Source organism: Balaenoptera acutorostrata, chromosome 13, assembly GCF_949987535.1.
Source record: "Balaenoptera acutorostrata chromosome 13, mBalAcu1.1, whole genome shotgun sequence".
Classification (NCBI taxonomy): Eukaryota; Metazoa; Chordata; class Mammalia; order Artiodactyla; family Balaenopteridae; genus Balaenoptera; species Balaenoptera acutorostrata.
Genome location: NC_080076.1, coordinates 90,074,978 through 90,088,533, shown reverse-complemented (window position 1 = coordinate 90,088,533; position 13,556 = coordinate 90,074,978). Strand labels below are relative to the sequence as shown.

General features: G+C 49.5%; 1 protein-coding gene across 1 annotated transcript in view; it reads right to left on the bottom strand.

Moving 5' to 3' along the window:
• Nucleotides 1–1,692: 1,692 nt before the first annotated feature.
• Nucleotides 1,693–13,556, bottom strand: part of TMEM132C (transmembrane protein 132C) — a 262,406-nt gene continuing 250,542 nt past the window's right edge. Inside the window, exons 7-9 of the mRNA XM_007189674.2 lie at nucleotides 11,875–12,148; nucleotides 9,982–10,173; nucleotides 1,693–4,275 (exon numbers count right to left, since the gene is read on the bottom strand). Coding sequence (XP_007189736.2) covers nucleotides 3,112–4,275; nucleotides 9,982–10,173; nucleotides 11,875–12,148 — 1,630 coding nt within the window. The 3' untranslated portion in view covers nucleotides 1,693–3,111. The remainder of the gene's footprint in view (nucleotides 4,276–9,981; nucleotides 10,174–11,874; nucleotides 12,149–13,556) is intronic.

Sequence of the window (13,556 nt, the reverse complement as noted above, 5' to 3'; positions counted from 1 at the left end):
CCCCGCCGCCCCCAGGCAAATCCATGCAGACAGAGAGTAGATCAGTGGTTGCCTGGGGCTGGGAATTTGGTGAGCAGGTGGGGAAATGGGGAGTGAATCTGATGAGTACGGAGTTTCTTCTTGGGATGATGAAAATTTTCTAAAATTGATGTGATGCACCACTCTGAATATACAACCATTGAATTGTACACTCTAAATGGGTCCGTTTTATGTTACGTGAATTATGTCTCAATAAGGTTGTTATTAGTAGGGAGGTTTTTCAAAAAACTAAAAATAGAACTACCATACAACCCAGCAATCCCACTACTGGGCATATACCCTGAGAAAACCATAATTCAAAAAGAGTCATGTACCACAATGTTCATTGCAGCTCTATTTACAATAGCCAGGACATGCAAGCAACCTAAGTGTCCATCGACAGATGAATGGGTAAAGAAGGTGTGGCACATGTATACAATGGAATATTACTCAGCCATAAAAAGGAACAAAACTGAGTTATTTGTAGTGAGGTGATGGACCTAGAGTCTGTCATACAGAGTGAAGTAAGAGAAAGAGAAAAGCAAATACCGTATGCTAACACATATATATGGAATCTAAAAAAAAAAAAGAGGTTCTGAACAACCTAGGGGCAGGACAGGAATAAAGACGCAAACGTAGAGAACGGACCTGAGGACGGGGAGGGGGAAGTATAAGCTGTGACAAAGTGAGAGTGTGGCATGGACATATATACACTCCCAAATGTAAAATAGGTAGCTAGTGGGAAGCAGATGCATAGCACAGGGAGATCAGCTCAGTGCTTTGTGACCACCTAGAGGGGTGGGATAGGGAGGGTGGGAGGGAGACGCAAGAGGGAGGGGATATGGGGATATATGTGTATGTATAGCTGATTAACTTTGTTATACAGCAGCAACTAACACAACAATGTAAAGCAATTATACTCCAATAAAGTTGTTAAAAAATTATATAAATTTTTTAAAAAATTAAAAACATAAAACTTATTTTAAAAAAATCACTCTCTTGTCTTCAACCAAAAAATTCTCTTCCCTCAACCAGCCAAAGGAACCACAATCCCACTGGAACTTCAAACAACAACAAATGCAAAAATAATCAGAATAAAAGTACACCTTTTCCCCAGATGAGAGATCAACACAGTTTTCCATTCAATGACAAGGCTCTCCTTCTCCTTCGATGTGAATTGGAAGTTCACTGCGGTGCGGGGCGGGGGGGGGGGGGAGCCGACAAACAGCATTGGCATCACCCTGGAACTCGCCAGGAACGCACATTTTCTCCTGGTGACCCTGAGCATGCTCACGTGTGAGAACTGCTGATGTAGGTGACAGTGGACAGGTGATTGAAAGTTTCTCTTGTTAGGAATTACTCTGGATCAGCCAAGAAACCAAGAGGAAAACAAGCCAACAGTGTATAGTTTTCCTTCTAGACTAGCAGACGGTTTATTTCTTTAACAAGTTGTACATTTGGCGGGGAGAGGAAATAATAGGAGTTAAGTGAAATAAGAGACAGCCCACAAGATACTGACTTGTCAAGCCATGGAAAATGTTTTAATGACAATTGGCATCACAGGTATAAATAAATAGCTCCTTTTTCCCGTCTCTAATATGTGCTAGAAATATCTTTTTAAAAGGTCCGGCTAAGGTTATGAGGCTTCGAGGACCCTTTCTTAGCTATCGATTTTAGTAATTAAAAAAATAAAAACAGGAAGCATTGCCGGTATCTGCGGGCGCCGCCCCACGGAGAGCATCACGTGACAGCCGGGCGGCTTCGTCCCCAGCAGCTGCGGACAGAACGGAGTCTTGGGGTTTGTGTCCCTACCTCGTGGTCTCCTCTGCCTCGTACACTTCACTTTGGATGAGTGCATTTTGCAATGTGCTGCTACACGATTAGGCTGGTACCAAAAAGCACAGTTGATTGACAATCTAACGTAGATTTTCGTGTTTTCCGTTTATGCTGGTATACCCTGCCTAACGAGGTAAGAAAAACAACTGAAAAACCCTCAGACAGTTTTTTAAATCCTTGTTCATTTGGCAATATCAGCATGTCTCGGGATAGATCTAATCTGTGAGGTTGGTGCTGATTACTCTTGGGTCTGGTTTCTCCCTTGTGGATCTGACCTCATCTTCCCCTGGGAGAAGCATCCGCACGACACCAGTGACGGAGTCCTGGAGGGGGTCAGAGGAACCAGGCTGGGCTCTGTGCTGCTGGCTGTGTCCCACTGGTCCAGCCTCTGCCAATGTCCCACCCACTGGCTTTGGCCCTGTGGTGGGTGTAGTGGTGATGGGTGAAGGCATCTTCCCCCATCCCCCCAAAGGCTCTGAGAACTCCCCCTGATTGTAGAAGACCCAGCAAATATCAACAAGGCTGGAGGGATACAGAAAAGCATCAAACGTAATACTTAAAGAGTGGATTAAATGACATCGTTTCTAAGCATTCATCTGATGTATAGGAATATAATTTGTTTAATTTAGGAAAATATACTATTGGATCCTCAGGAATAAACATTAAATATAAATCAAATGGAAGTCTAAGACACAGAAAGAAAAAAAGGAGGGAAAAAAGAGAATGTGGAAAAAGAAAAGATGATTAAGTAGAGATGTAAAAATCCTCAGGTCTATCCCAAGAGGCAACCAATATTCAGAAATGTCTCCTCCCCAAGCCCAGGGTGACAGTCCAAGGCTGTCCTCGGAAAGGGAATATTGAATTAAAACGGAAAATGTCTCTTAGCAGGCCCTAGTTTTAATATATTTTGCTCCTTTATTAGAAATATAAACAGATGATTACTTGCCTTTTTGCATTTTTTTTTTTTAACAAATACTTTTTGGTAGCTTGTCTGGGTTATATTTTGACTCATAAAATAACCTTCCCAATTTGGCCCCGCGCAGGTCAAACGTCTCCAGAAGCTCCCTTCCCCGAGTTTATTCTGCCGACTTGCGAACATCTGCCGTCATCAACCTCTGATTACAAAAAAATGTCCCTTTCCGGCTTCAGAATCTCCAACTGGTTTCCAAGGGGACCCCAACGGTTCCCTGTTCAGCCCCAGATCTGCTCTGGAACCGAAGGAGGGCGTCCAAGCGCTGGCCCTTCGGCCAGAGGGGCCTAGGCTTTGTCCTTGAACTTCTCCAGGCAGTCTCTGAGTTCTCTGGGGGCGCCCACGCCCACGTCCTGGCGCACCCACTTGATGTCCTCGTCGGTGCCGCCGAGGATGGAGTTCACGGTGGGACAGCTGTCGTCGGCGGGGATGGTGGTGAAGGTGGTGAACTTCACCTTTTTCCTCTTGGAGGTGGGTGAGTGCAGGGGCTCGTGCGTCTGGCCCCTGCCCTGCCTGTCCCCGGAGTCGGCGGGCCTGGGGACCTGGCTCTGCCCGTGCTTTTGGGAACCTCCGTTGAGCAGGAGACGGTTGCTCTCGTCTATGACGGTCGTGCGCTCGTCCTGCCGGGGGCACGCGTCGCCCGCGTCCTCCAGGAGCTCCGCCTCGTTGCCCAGCCACACCCAATCGTGCGAGTGGGTCACGGAGGCCTGGCCTTCCAGGGGCACCTGCTTGTGCCTGTACTTGAGGGCGAAGGTGGCGCAGTTGATGAGGAAGACGAGGATGGCCAGGCAGAAGACCCCCAGCAGGGCGTACATGCCGATCTCCAGGTCGCTCAGGCCGCGGGGCGTCTGCACCAGGTCGCCGGGCCCCGGCCCGCCCCCCGCCTGCGGCAGGTCCACCTGCGCCGGGAAGTTGGCGAAGTCGATGGGGATGGTCTGCAGCTGGCCCTCGCCCGCCAGCCGGCCCCCGTCCAGCCGGCTGTTCTTGCCCACCTTGTTGTCCAGCAGCGACTTGGCCGTGGGGCTGGCCCTCCGGAGGGCCCCCTCCTCGCGCTCCGCGGAGGAGCTGCCGTACCAGTGCCCCTCCTGGCCCTTGTGGCGCCGGTCGCTGGCGTGGTTCTTCATCTCCGCCTCCCCGTGGTCCCCGCCGGGGCTGGAGTCGGCGTCGTTCTGGCCGAACTTGACCCTGACGATGCCGACGCCCACGGCCAGGACGCTCTTGCGCTTGGATTTCTGGCAAGCCTCCGCGATGGTCAGGTCCACTCGCACCAGGGGTCCCTGGCCTTCCCCTTCGGCCGTAACCACGGGCCGCCCGGGCGAGTGGGGCTGGGGGACGGACACGACGGCCTCGTCCAGGGAGGTGGCGGTCAGGGTGAAGTCCTTGGTGTCGTAGATGTCCAGAGGTGTCACTGAGCCATCGCTGAACTGGAGCCAAGTGCTGAGCACGGCTTCCTGCGGGGAGAGGGGCAGTTAGAAAACCACGGGGGAGGCGAGAGGGGGGAGACGCCTCTTCTCTGGGCATCGCACCTGCCCCCATTCTAGAACAGAACCCGAAGACTTAGGGGCAGGACTCAAAATCCAGACCTGGTGGCTGATGAACCTGGGGGAAAAAAATCCAGGTTTTATATCAAGATCCGAGAATCACCTTAATGGAACCAAGAACCAATGTAGACAGGCAATGACAGCTCCAGTGTAATCCTTACCCGGGGAAAAGACCCCATGAAAAGCCCTCACTGAATTTAGGCTCCACTGAATTAATTAATTAATTAATTAATTAATTAATTAATTCCATTGAATTTATTACCAGTGACGTCACTTGAGCGTGTCTGCTGGGTCTTCACATGATCTACTGCTCAATCTGATGCCCCCTCTTCCCTCCTATCAGAACCCTTGTGATGACATTGAGTTCAGTATGTTCCATTCTCCGCATAATCCATGGTAATCTCTCCATCTCAAGATCCTTAATCACATCTGCAGAGTCCCCTCTGACACATCAGGTGACATATTCACAGGGTCTAGGAATCACACGTGGCCATCTATGGAGCGCCATTATTCCACCTACCGCGGTGGTGATGGTAGCTAAGGTGTCCATAGCGCTTCCTGGGTACCAGCCACTGTTCTAAGTGGTTTTCATGATCAACTCATTGAATCACCACAACAGTATACAAGGTACATGCTGTTATCTATATTTCTCATTCTGCAGGTGAGTAGACTGGATCACAGGGGGGACCCGAGGCTCACCCAAGTTTCCACCGCCAAGTGACAGAGCTGGGTTTGAGTACAGTCAGTTTGTCTCGAGTTTTAACCACGGTTGCTGGTCAGTCTCCTGGCTGCCTCTGACTCTGAGGTCACTGACCAGGCCAGGGATTGAAGGAAACAATTGTGATGTGTCTGGAATTCTTCCCTGTCCTCTAAGAACAGGCATTGAGTGGTCCAATTTTCATTCATCTGATCATTTCAGGGACATGTATTAAAAGCCTCTTCTGTGTCAGGCCATGTGCCAGACACTGAGTAGTCTTGGACAGAAGACTGACAGAGAGTAAACAATACACGGCTGTTTATCGTGGCAGGCTGGGATGTTTCCTGGAGCTGGGCTGGGATGTTAGTTCTGCGTAAGTTTGACGTGGTAAGTTTTTAATTTTTTTTGGCTGTGCCACATTACTTGTGGGATCTTAGTTCCCCGACCAGGGATTGAACCTGCACCCTCAGCAGTGAAAGTGCAGAGTCCTAACCACTGGACTGCCAGGGAATTCCCTAAGTTTTACTTTTTAATGTACAGTTCAATGTACAGGGAGGAAGGAAGGTGATTGGAGGTTAGGAGGGAGATGGGTTGGCACTGGCTGTGAAATGGCCAGGAGCGCTCCTGTTGGACAATCTGCTGGATGTTATGAAGGTGAAGCAGGGTGCAGAGGGGGGAAGGAAGTGGGCAGTGACCTCATGGTTGGGAAGAGCTAACGGAACCCCAGGGGTCTGTTGTGGGTAAAGGATCCTGTGTTCCTCTAATCCTGGCCTCTGGACACCATGGCAAAGGGCAGAGGGTTTGAAGTGGGAGTTTTGAATTAAATACATGGATCCATTATTTCCCCGGGAACATTTTTCTTTAAACCAATTCTTCTGGGCCTCAGTTTCCCCAACTGAAAGTGGGAATGTGAATATCTAAACCATAGGGTCTGGGATGGACATCTATTTGGCCTGACCAGTTTCCATTCCTCCTTTCCGATGGGGGCTAGAACACTAATTTTCCTTTCAGAACCATGCCTTTTCTCCATTCAGAGTTGGAGGAGTATGGGTGGGAGGGACCAGCCTCTCCAGTTCCAGAGGTGGGCATGTGTCCAAGGTCTGGCCAATCAGAACATTTTACTACCCTTTTCACAGTGATTGGCTCAGAAAGAGGCACATGACCCAAACCAGCCAATGGGATGTGATCTCTGGGCTTTTGTTGGAATTAGAGCAGAATTTATTTCCCCTGGAACTACTGAGTTGGGATGCAAGCTGGAATGGGGAGTGGCCATCCTGCAACCACTTAGGGACAGTCTGCTGGAACCTGAGGCCAGCACAACGGAGAGAAAGTTAAGAGATGGAGGGGGGAGAGAGAGAGAGAGAGAATCTTAAGAGCATGTCTCAACAACAAAGAAGACTGGCTAAGTATAAACTAGTTAAAAACTAGGTAAAAATATACAAATAAGAGATGCAAATTCCCAGGAATCAGAAATGAAAAGAGAAGGCATACTAGAGTGGTACAAATAGGTAACTGTTACTGAGACGGCTTGAGGGCGTGCAGAGCTGCTCAGAAGACCTACCAGCCAGTGGCTGGGATGGTGATGCCCAACAAGGCATGTGTCAGATTGGGGTGAAAGCTTTTACGTAAAGCCAGGACTCCTCTCCACATATGGGGGTGAGAAAGCCTACCCACTGGGCCAGAGGCACAGCCGTGATGCTTGTCTGTGCGCTAAGCACTGGGTGTGAAAATGTCTCCCTTGGACATCAGAACCTCACGCCTTCCCCAGGAGCGGGGAGTCTGAAGTTATAACACCTGATGGTGAAGGAGCTGCAAGACATTTGCTTGAAACTGGACCCATACACATGCAAAACTGCACAGGAATTCCTCAGGAACCATATAAAACAAAGCAACCACAGCTCAAGAGGTGCTCATGATAAAAAAAATTACAATCCCTAGGAGGGAAGGCTCTACCATGAGAGAAAACCGTATGAATTTCACATAGAAAGATCAGCAGACGAAGGATTCGAGATAATAAAACAAATGAAAAAGACTATGAAATAAAAGCAACAACAAAAATAAGCCGAAAAACAATAGTTAAAGAGAGGAAAAAGGAGTAGAAACTACACTGAAAGAGTGGGAGTCACCGGAAAAAGAACAGGGAGCTGTGGAAAGAACCACACAGAACTTCTAGACATGAAAAAATACTCCGGTTGAAATTAATTACTCAGTGGATAGTTTGAAGAGCAGATTAGACATGGTTGAGGAGAGAATTAGTGTAATGGGAGACTGAGCCAAGAAACTTACCCAGAATGTAACCACAGGAATATAAAGAGATGAAACATAGGAAAGGAAGGTTGAAAGAAATGAGAAAGAGAATGAGAATGACCAACAGTTTTCTGTTAGGAGTTCCAGAAGCAAAGAATTTGGGAGAACTTCAATAGTCAAAGAAATAAGGGCTGGACATTTTTCCAGAATTGAGGACAAATGCCCATAATAGAAATGAAGGTTTCTGATGACACCACTGGAGCATCCGGATCTAGCTTTACCTGAAGATGCAAATGCTTGGACATGAACTGATAAACCCTGACGTCTGTCTCAACCAGCCCGAGTTAGGCCTCTATCACTTGTAAGGAAAAGCCCAGACTATCACCAGCTTCCTGTTAGGAGTGAGTGAGAATGTTCATGAAATCTAAAGATGGTGTGTGCTCGCCATTGGCACCTGCCCACTTTCCGACAATACCTGCCTGCTTAACTTTCAGCTGTCAAGCCCGCAAGGTGGTTTTAAGCCTGAGGGCATTCTGGCCTCTGGAACCCACGTGGTCATGCCCGCAGCCAGAAATGCTGAGAAATTAACACCCTCCAGAAGCAGCCCTCCACTAAGGGCTGACGGGAGGCGTGATAAATATCCCAGCTTCCTTGCCCTCAGCTACAATGACTCTCCAGCCTTTTTTTCTACACTGGCTGACGGTTTCCGCAGGAGACCCAGGCTCCAGTAGCCCACGGTGGCGGCTGAGTTGGGAACACACTCTTTTGGCTGTCTTCCCTTCCTTCCCTCACTTCCCGACGCCCTTCTGGTGTTCCCTTCACCGCCCAAATGAAGTCCTTGTATGTGTATTCTCATCTCAGGCTCAGCTTTTGGGGGAATCAAAGCTAAGACACGACTGGTTCAGGAATTTTCCTCACCGCCCTCCTCTCCTTTAGCTTCATCAACTTACAAATCGTACAATCGGACGGGCCCTCTTCTAAAGCCTCAGTCGAATGCATTCATGTCGGGGGAGACCTCATTTCACTTCACTAGCCTAGCTTTCTTTAGCACTAATAGGGCACAGGGGAGTGCAACTGCCCTCATATTCACGGCATAGCCATCTTTCAGATTTTGTATTTCAAAGTTGGAAATATCAAGAACAAGGGGCCAGGCTTCCACACTCCAAGGGCTGAGATAAAACATTGTTAACGCAGCATGCAAGTTCATCTTGGCTGACTTTTCGCCTTGAGTTCATTTTTCTTCATCAACTCTAGACGGAGAATGAACTTAACATCAAACAAGCCCCCTGAATGGCAGGCAATCCGAATTAAGCCCTCAGAACCCCGCGGGCTTGCCAACCTCCATCTCCATCATCCCTGCTGTGTGATTGAGACCAAGTCCTTCCATTAGCTCATGACAGCGAGGTTGGAACATAGGGGTTGTCTCGGGAGAAGCCAACGCAATTCCCCAAAGATGAGAAATTCTGAAATACTTAAACTAACACACGTCCAGGCATGATTTAGAGCTCCTATTCTTTCAAGAGTCATGTCTGCAAATTGAATGAACTCTATCCATAGATCCCCTTAGGCAGCGCCGGGGCGCTCCAATTACCATCAGCCAATGAAGACAGATGGGTGAGGCTGGATACTGATGGGTGGCCTTGCCCCATGCCAGGGAGGTGGCAATGTCACTTATCCCCTGATTAATTACCGGTTCTCAGCAAATAGCTTCACGCTTTCTGCTTTGTCTCCCCACTTTGCTTGCTCTGCTCTTTCTGAACCAGCAAACGCCAGGCCAGTTTCCTGCCCCCAGGAGAGGTGAGCAGAGGCCCCAGTACCGGGAGCTGGACCAGGATGGGAACCGACTCCAGGTCCCAGCTGGTCATGCTCTGGAACCATACCAGGTAGCAACGCGCAGCACTTCTAGAATGGTCCGCCCTAATCCTTGGAACCTGGGAGCATAACGAGATGTCCCTCCCATGATGATGTTATACATGCACAGTTGAAGTTAGGGAGAGCTGCCTGGCTGAGCTGGGTGGGTCTGCTGTAGTCACAGGAGCCTTTGGAAGCAGAGGAGTTTCTCTGGCTGGTGGCAGAGGGAAAGTCAGAGGTTGAAAGCACGAGAAGAACTCCACGCACCGTTACTGGTTCTGAAGATGATCGCGGCGGGGGGTGGGGGGCGGGTGTGGGCAGAGAGAAGGGGGCAGAGAGAGGCTCCCAGCCAGCAGCTAGCAAAGAAACAGAAACCTCAGGCGCTCAGCTGCACAGAGGATTGGATTCTGCCAACCACACCAGTGAGCGCAGGAGCAGATTCTTCCCCAGAGCGTCCTGGTAAGAGGCTTTGCTCTCAGCCTGTGAACCCAGGAGCACGGCACCCAGCTGAGCCCACCTGGACTCCTGACCGCAGAGCTGTGAACGATAGTGGTGGTCGTCTTAAGCTGCTAGGCTTCTGACAGTTCACTGCACAGAGATGGCTCATCCATCCCTGTGCGCTGGGAACCGTCATTCTGGTTCACCACAGACCCCACTTCTTGGACGGTGTAACCACGTGCACTTTACACAGCCCGCATCACTCCACCCTGGAATGTGGGTTGGGCACCCTGCCCCCGTTCCTCCCACCTCCCTCCCCTTTGGCTGAAGCAGGTGTGGCAACCAGCCTTGCCCCCCTCGGCCTCCGGCGTCCAGGCCCCGACCTGTTTGGGGGTTCTCAGCAGCTCCTCAGCTGTGGTCACAGCCGTGACGGCCTCGCTGTCCTCTGTGCTGGGGTGCAGGGTGACCGACAGCCCAGCCACGAACTGGACGGCCAGGTCTGTCACCGAGACTTTGTCATCTAACACGGTTACTGTCTTCTCGGCCAGGATGGAGTCAGACAGTGGGGACAGCACCTGGGCAGGACACAAGATAAATCCGTCACACCTGCTTCTGGATGTTGGAACCTTTCCCTCCATCCTAAACAGGGTCCAGAATATAGTGTGAAGGGGTCACACGTCTACTTCACTATATACACTGGCCCGTACTGGGCCTTTGTGAGAATCGGATAAAGTCACCCCTCCCCTGAGACACTTTAGCTCTAGCTTTTGGAAAACGGACATAAAAATTAAAATCCATTCTGTCTGTTTTTTTTTTTAATTAATTAATTTATTTCTGGCTACGTTGGGTCTTTGTTGCTGCATTTGGGCTGTCTCTAGTTGCAGCGAGTGGGGGCTACCTTCGTTGCGGAGCACAGGCTCTAGGCGCGTGGGCTCAGTAGTTGTGGCTCGCGGGCTCTAGAGCACAGGCTCAGTAGTTGTGTCGCACGGGCTTAGTTGCTTCACGGCATGTGGGATCTTCCCGGACCAGGGATCGAAGCCGTGCCCCCTGCACCGGCAGGCAGCTTCTTAACCACTGCACCACCAGGGAAGCCCTCCATTCTGTCTTTGAAAGGAAATGACCCTCCCCATTTAGATGAGGCTCTCTTGCGTACCACACAACCTCGTCAACCGTACGCGACAATTCTGCTGCCTGGACCTGTGAAGAGTCGCACACAAACTGACTCTGCACAGTCCAAATCCCATTCTAGGTGAATTACGGAATCAACTGGAGACCTGAATTATAAATAGCTTACTCTCCCTTCGGGCCCCCAGCACAATGTGTCCTCTGATGAAATGTTACTTTCTGCCTCATCTCATAAACCACATGTAGGACCTGAGACGTCTCAGGTGAAATGGTAGAAACGTTATCTATCATTTCCACCTGGGGTGGTTGTGAAAGGATCCACAATGACATTCCAAAAAGGTGGAGTCACACACACGACTACCTGTAAGACAGATAACCAACGAGGACCTACTGTATAGCACAGGGAACTCTACTCAATACTCTGTGATAACCTATATGAGAAAAGAATCTGAAAAAGAATGAATATCTGTATATGTAGAACTGAATCACTTTGCTGTACACCTGAAACTAACACAACATTGTAAATCAACTCTACTTCAATAAAATTAAAAAACAAACAAAAACCCAAAAAGGTGGAGTCAGTAGGGTGGGACTTGATGGGTTGCCTAAAAGGCCCTCATGCCCTGTCATCTGTCCTGAAATCCCACCATTCTATACATTTCCTTGAGCAAAAGAGGCAGTCGGATTTTGAAGAGAGTTTGTCGAATGACTATATGACAGAATGACAGACTGACTTGAGGAAAGAAGGGAGGAAGGGAAGAAGGGACGCATCCTTCTTTGGTCACTGGTAGGAGCAGTGCAGAGATGGGGGAAGGTCCTAAGAGGGTGTAGGAGGTGTGCATCTGGAAAGCGGGCACTGAGGGCGGAGGAGCAGAGTCAGGGTGGGGCGGGGTGGGGTGGTGGGAATGGAGTACGCAGCAGTGATGGGGTCAGAGAGGTGCTAAGGAGTGTGGCCACCACCTTCTCAATTCTGTTTGGAAGGAGCTTGGGGCTCAAAGAGCTGGTCCAGGCTCACCTTTCGGGGGCCCCAGGATGCCATCATGAGGACAAGGAATTGGCCACGAGGACCCGCCCATCTAGTGAGCCTCCCCCAGGGCTGGGTACCACATTCGGTGATGGGCATGCAGAAGTTCCCAGCTCCAGCTTCCTACCTGGATGGTTGTCATGCCAACCTCCCTCCCGACCAGGATCCTGCTGTCCTGGAGAGAGGCCACGTGGGGTTCCTCCAGCTTCATGAAGTCTGCAACCAGGTGGGTGATGTCGAACTGCCAGTTGGGACTGAGCAGGTGGCTTGGCCGGCCCCAGGGGCTGGCGCCCTCAGACACAAACTGCGTGAGGACCCGCACGGTGGCGTGCTGGTACTGCAGGGCGCAGCCTCGGCCCCGCCTCTCCTCCTCATCCTCATCCTCGCTGTCTCGCGTGGGCCTGGTGGGAAAAGAGAAGAGGCTCTCAGGTCAGGGGATGGAATCCAAGATGCCCTCGAGTCACGAGGCAGGTGCCCCCATCAACCCCCAAGAGACAGCATCCCGGGCAGGAGCCTCAGGACCACACAGGAGCACCAGCTCTATCACCGGGCAGCACAAAGGGTGAAACACCTCTCTCTCTCTTTTTTAATAATGCAAAGAAGCAAGCTTTATTGTACTTGCCAAAGGAGGAAGGTAAGACTTAATTGAGAAGAAAAGGTGAATATCTCTCTCCACTAACCAGCATGACCCAAAGGATTTCTCCACATCCTATCCCTCCTTATATAGGTAACCCACAAAAAATCCCATCTCCCTTTTGAAGACATTTATTGACAAATAAAAGATAGAAGAACTAATATTTACTAAACCTACACTGTCCACAAAGTAGCAGAGAACCGTGCCTGGCTATTTACAACTTAATTTCAATGAATAAAATTAAGCAAATCAAAACATTAAATTTCTCAGTCACTCCATAACCCCTCGTGCTAGTGGCTACCATGCTGGACATTGTGAGTCTAGAACATTCCACCACTGTAGAAAGGTCTATTGGGCAGAGTGGTATGATGCTCTTGAGATGTGTCTATCCTAAGCTCTGCATGGATGGACTCTTTTAATCTCATAACACCGTGAGGCAAAACTGTAATTATTCTTATGTCCAGATGCTAGGAAACTGAGGCAGAGAGATTGGGTGGCTGGCCCAAACTCACAAAGCAAGAAAGTAGCTGAGCTTGGATTTGAACCCAGCAAGTGTCAGTTCTGCCTTCTTCAGGGACATGGAACGAACCCGTATGTTGGCCACTCGTGACCACTAAATGGTCTGAAGTCTTGGCTGGAGTCATGGCTGTCCTCCCCGTCAGGACAAATGCCTTCAAGTTTACCCTGTAGAAATGGATTCACCATTTCACTGTTCCATTTATCCATCTCTTGAGATGGACTCCAGTTGCCCCTTAAAAATCAAGACTCTGGTGCCTGGGAGACTGTCAGGAAAATAGTCGTGGTGGTTTAAGATGGAAGATTCCATGCAGGAAACCGGAATTCAGCAACAACTCTTATTTAGCTAAACTGAGGGCCACAGAGCTGAGAAAACAAGACCCCAAACTCCTACATGAGACAATCCAGAGTCAGAATAAATTAGAGGCTTTTGTTTAGGTTTAAGAGGAGACAGCAACCCCATGGTCCAGTATAAGTGCAAGTAGACTTTACCCAATATTTTGATATGCATAGAGCTTTTCAAGTTTATAGATATTCATCCAGCACAGAAAAAGGATTCACCGTTTTGCTTAGAGAAAATAAACCCAAACTTAAATTCCCTGGGGGTGGAGGGCCTAGAAAATCGTGTTACTTCTGTGTCTTCATTCTGGAGGGGCCAC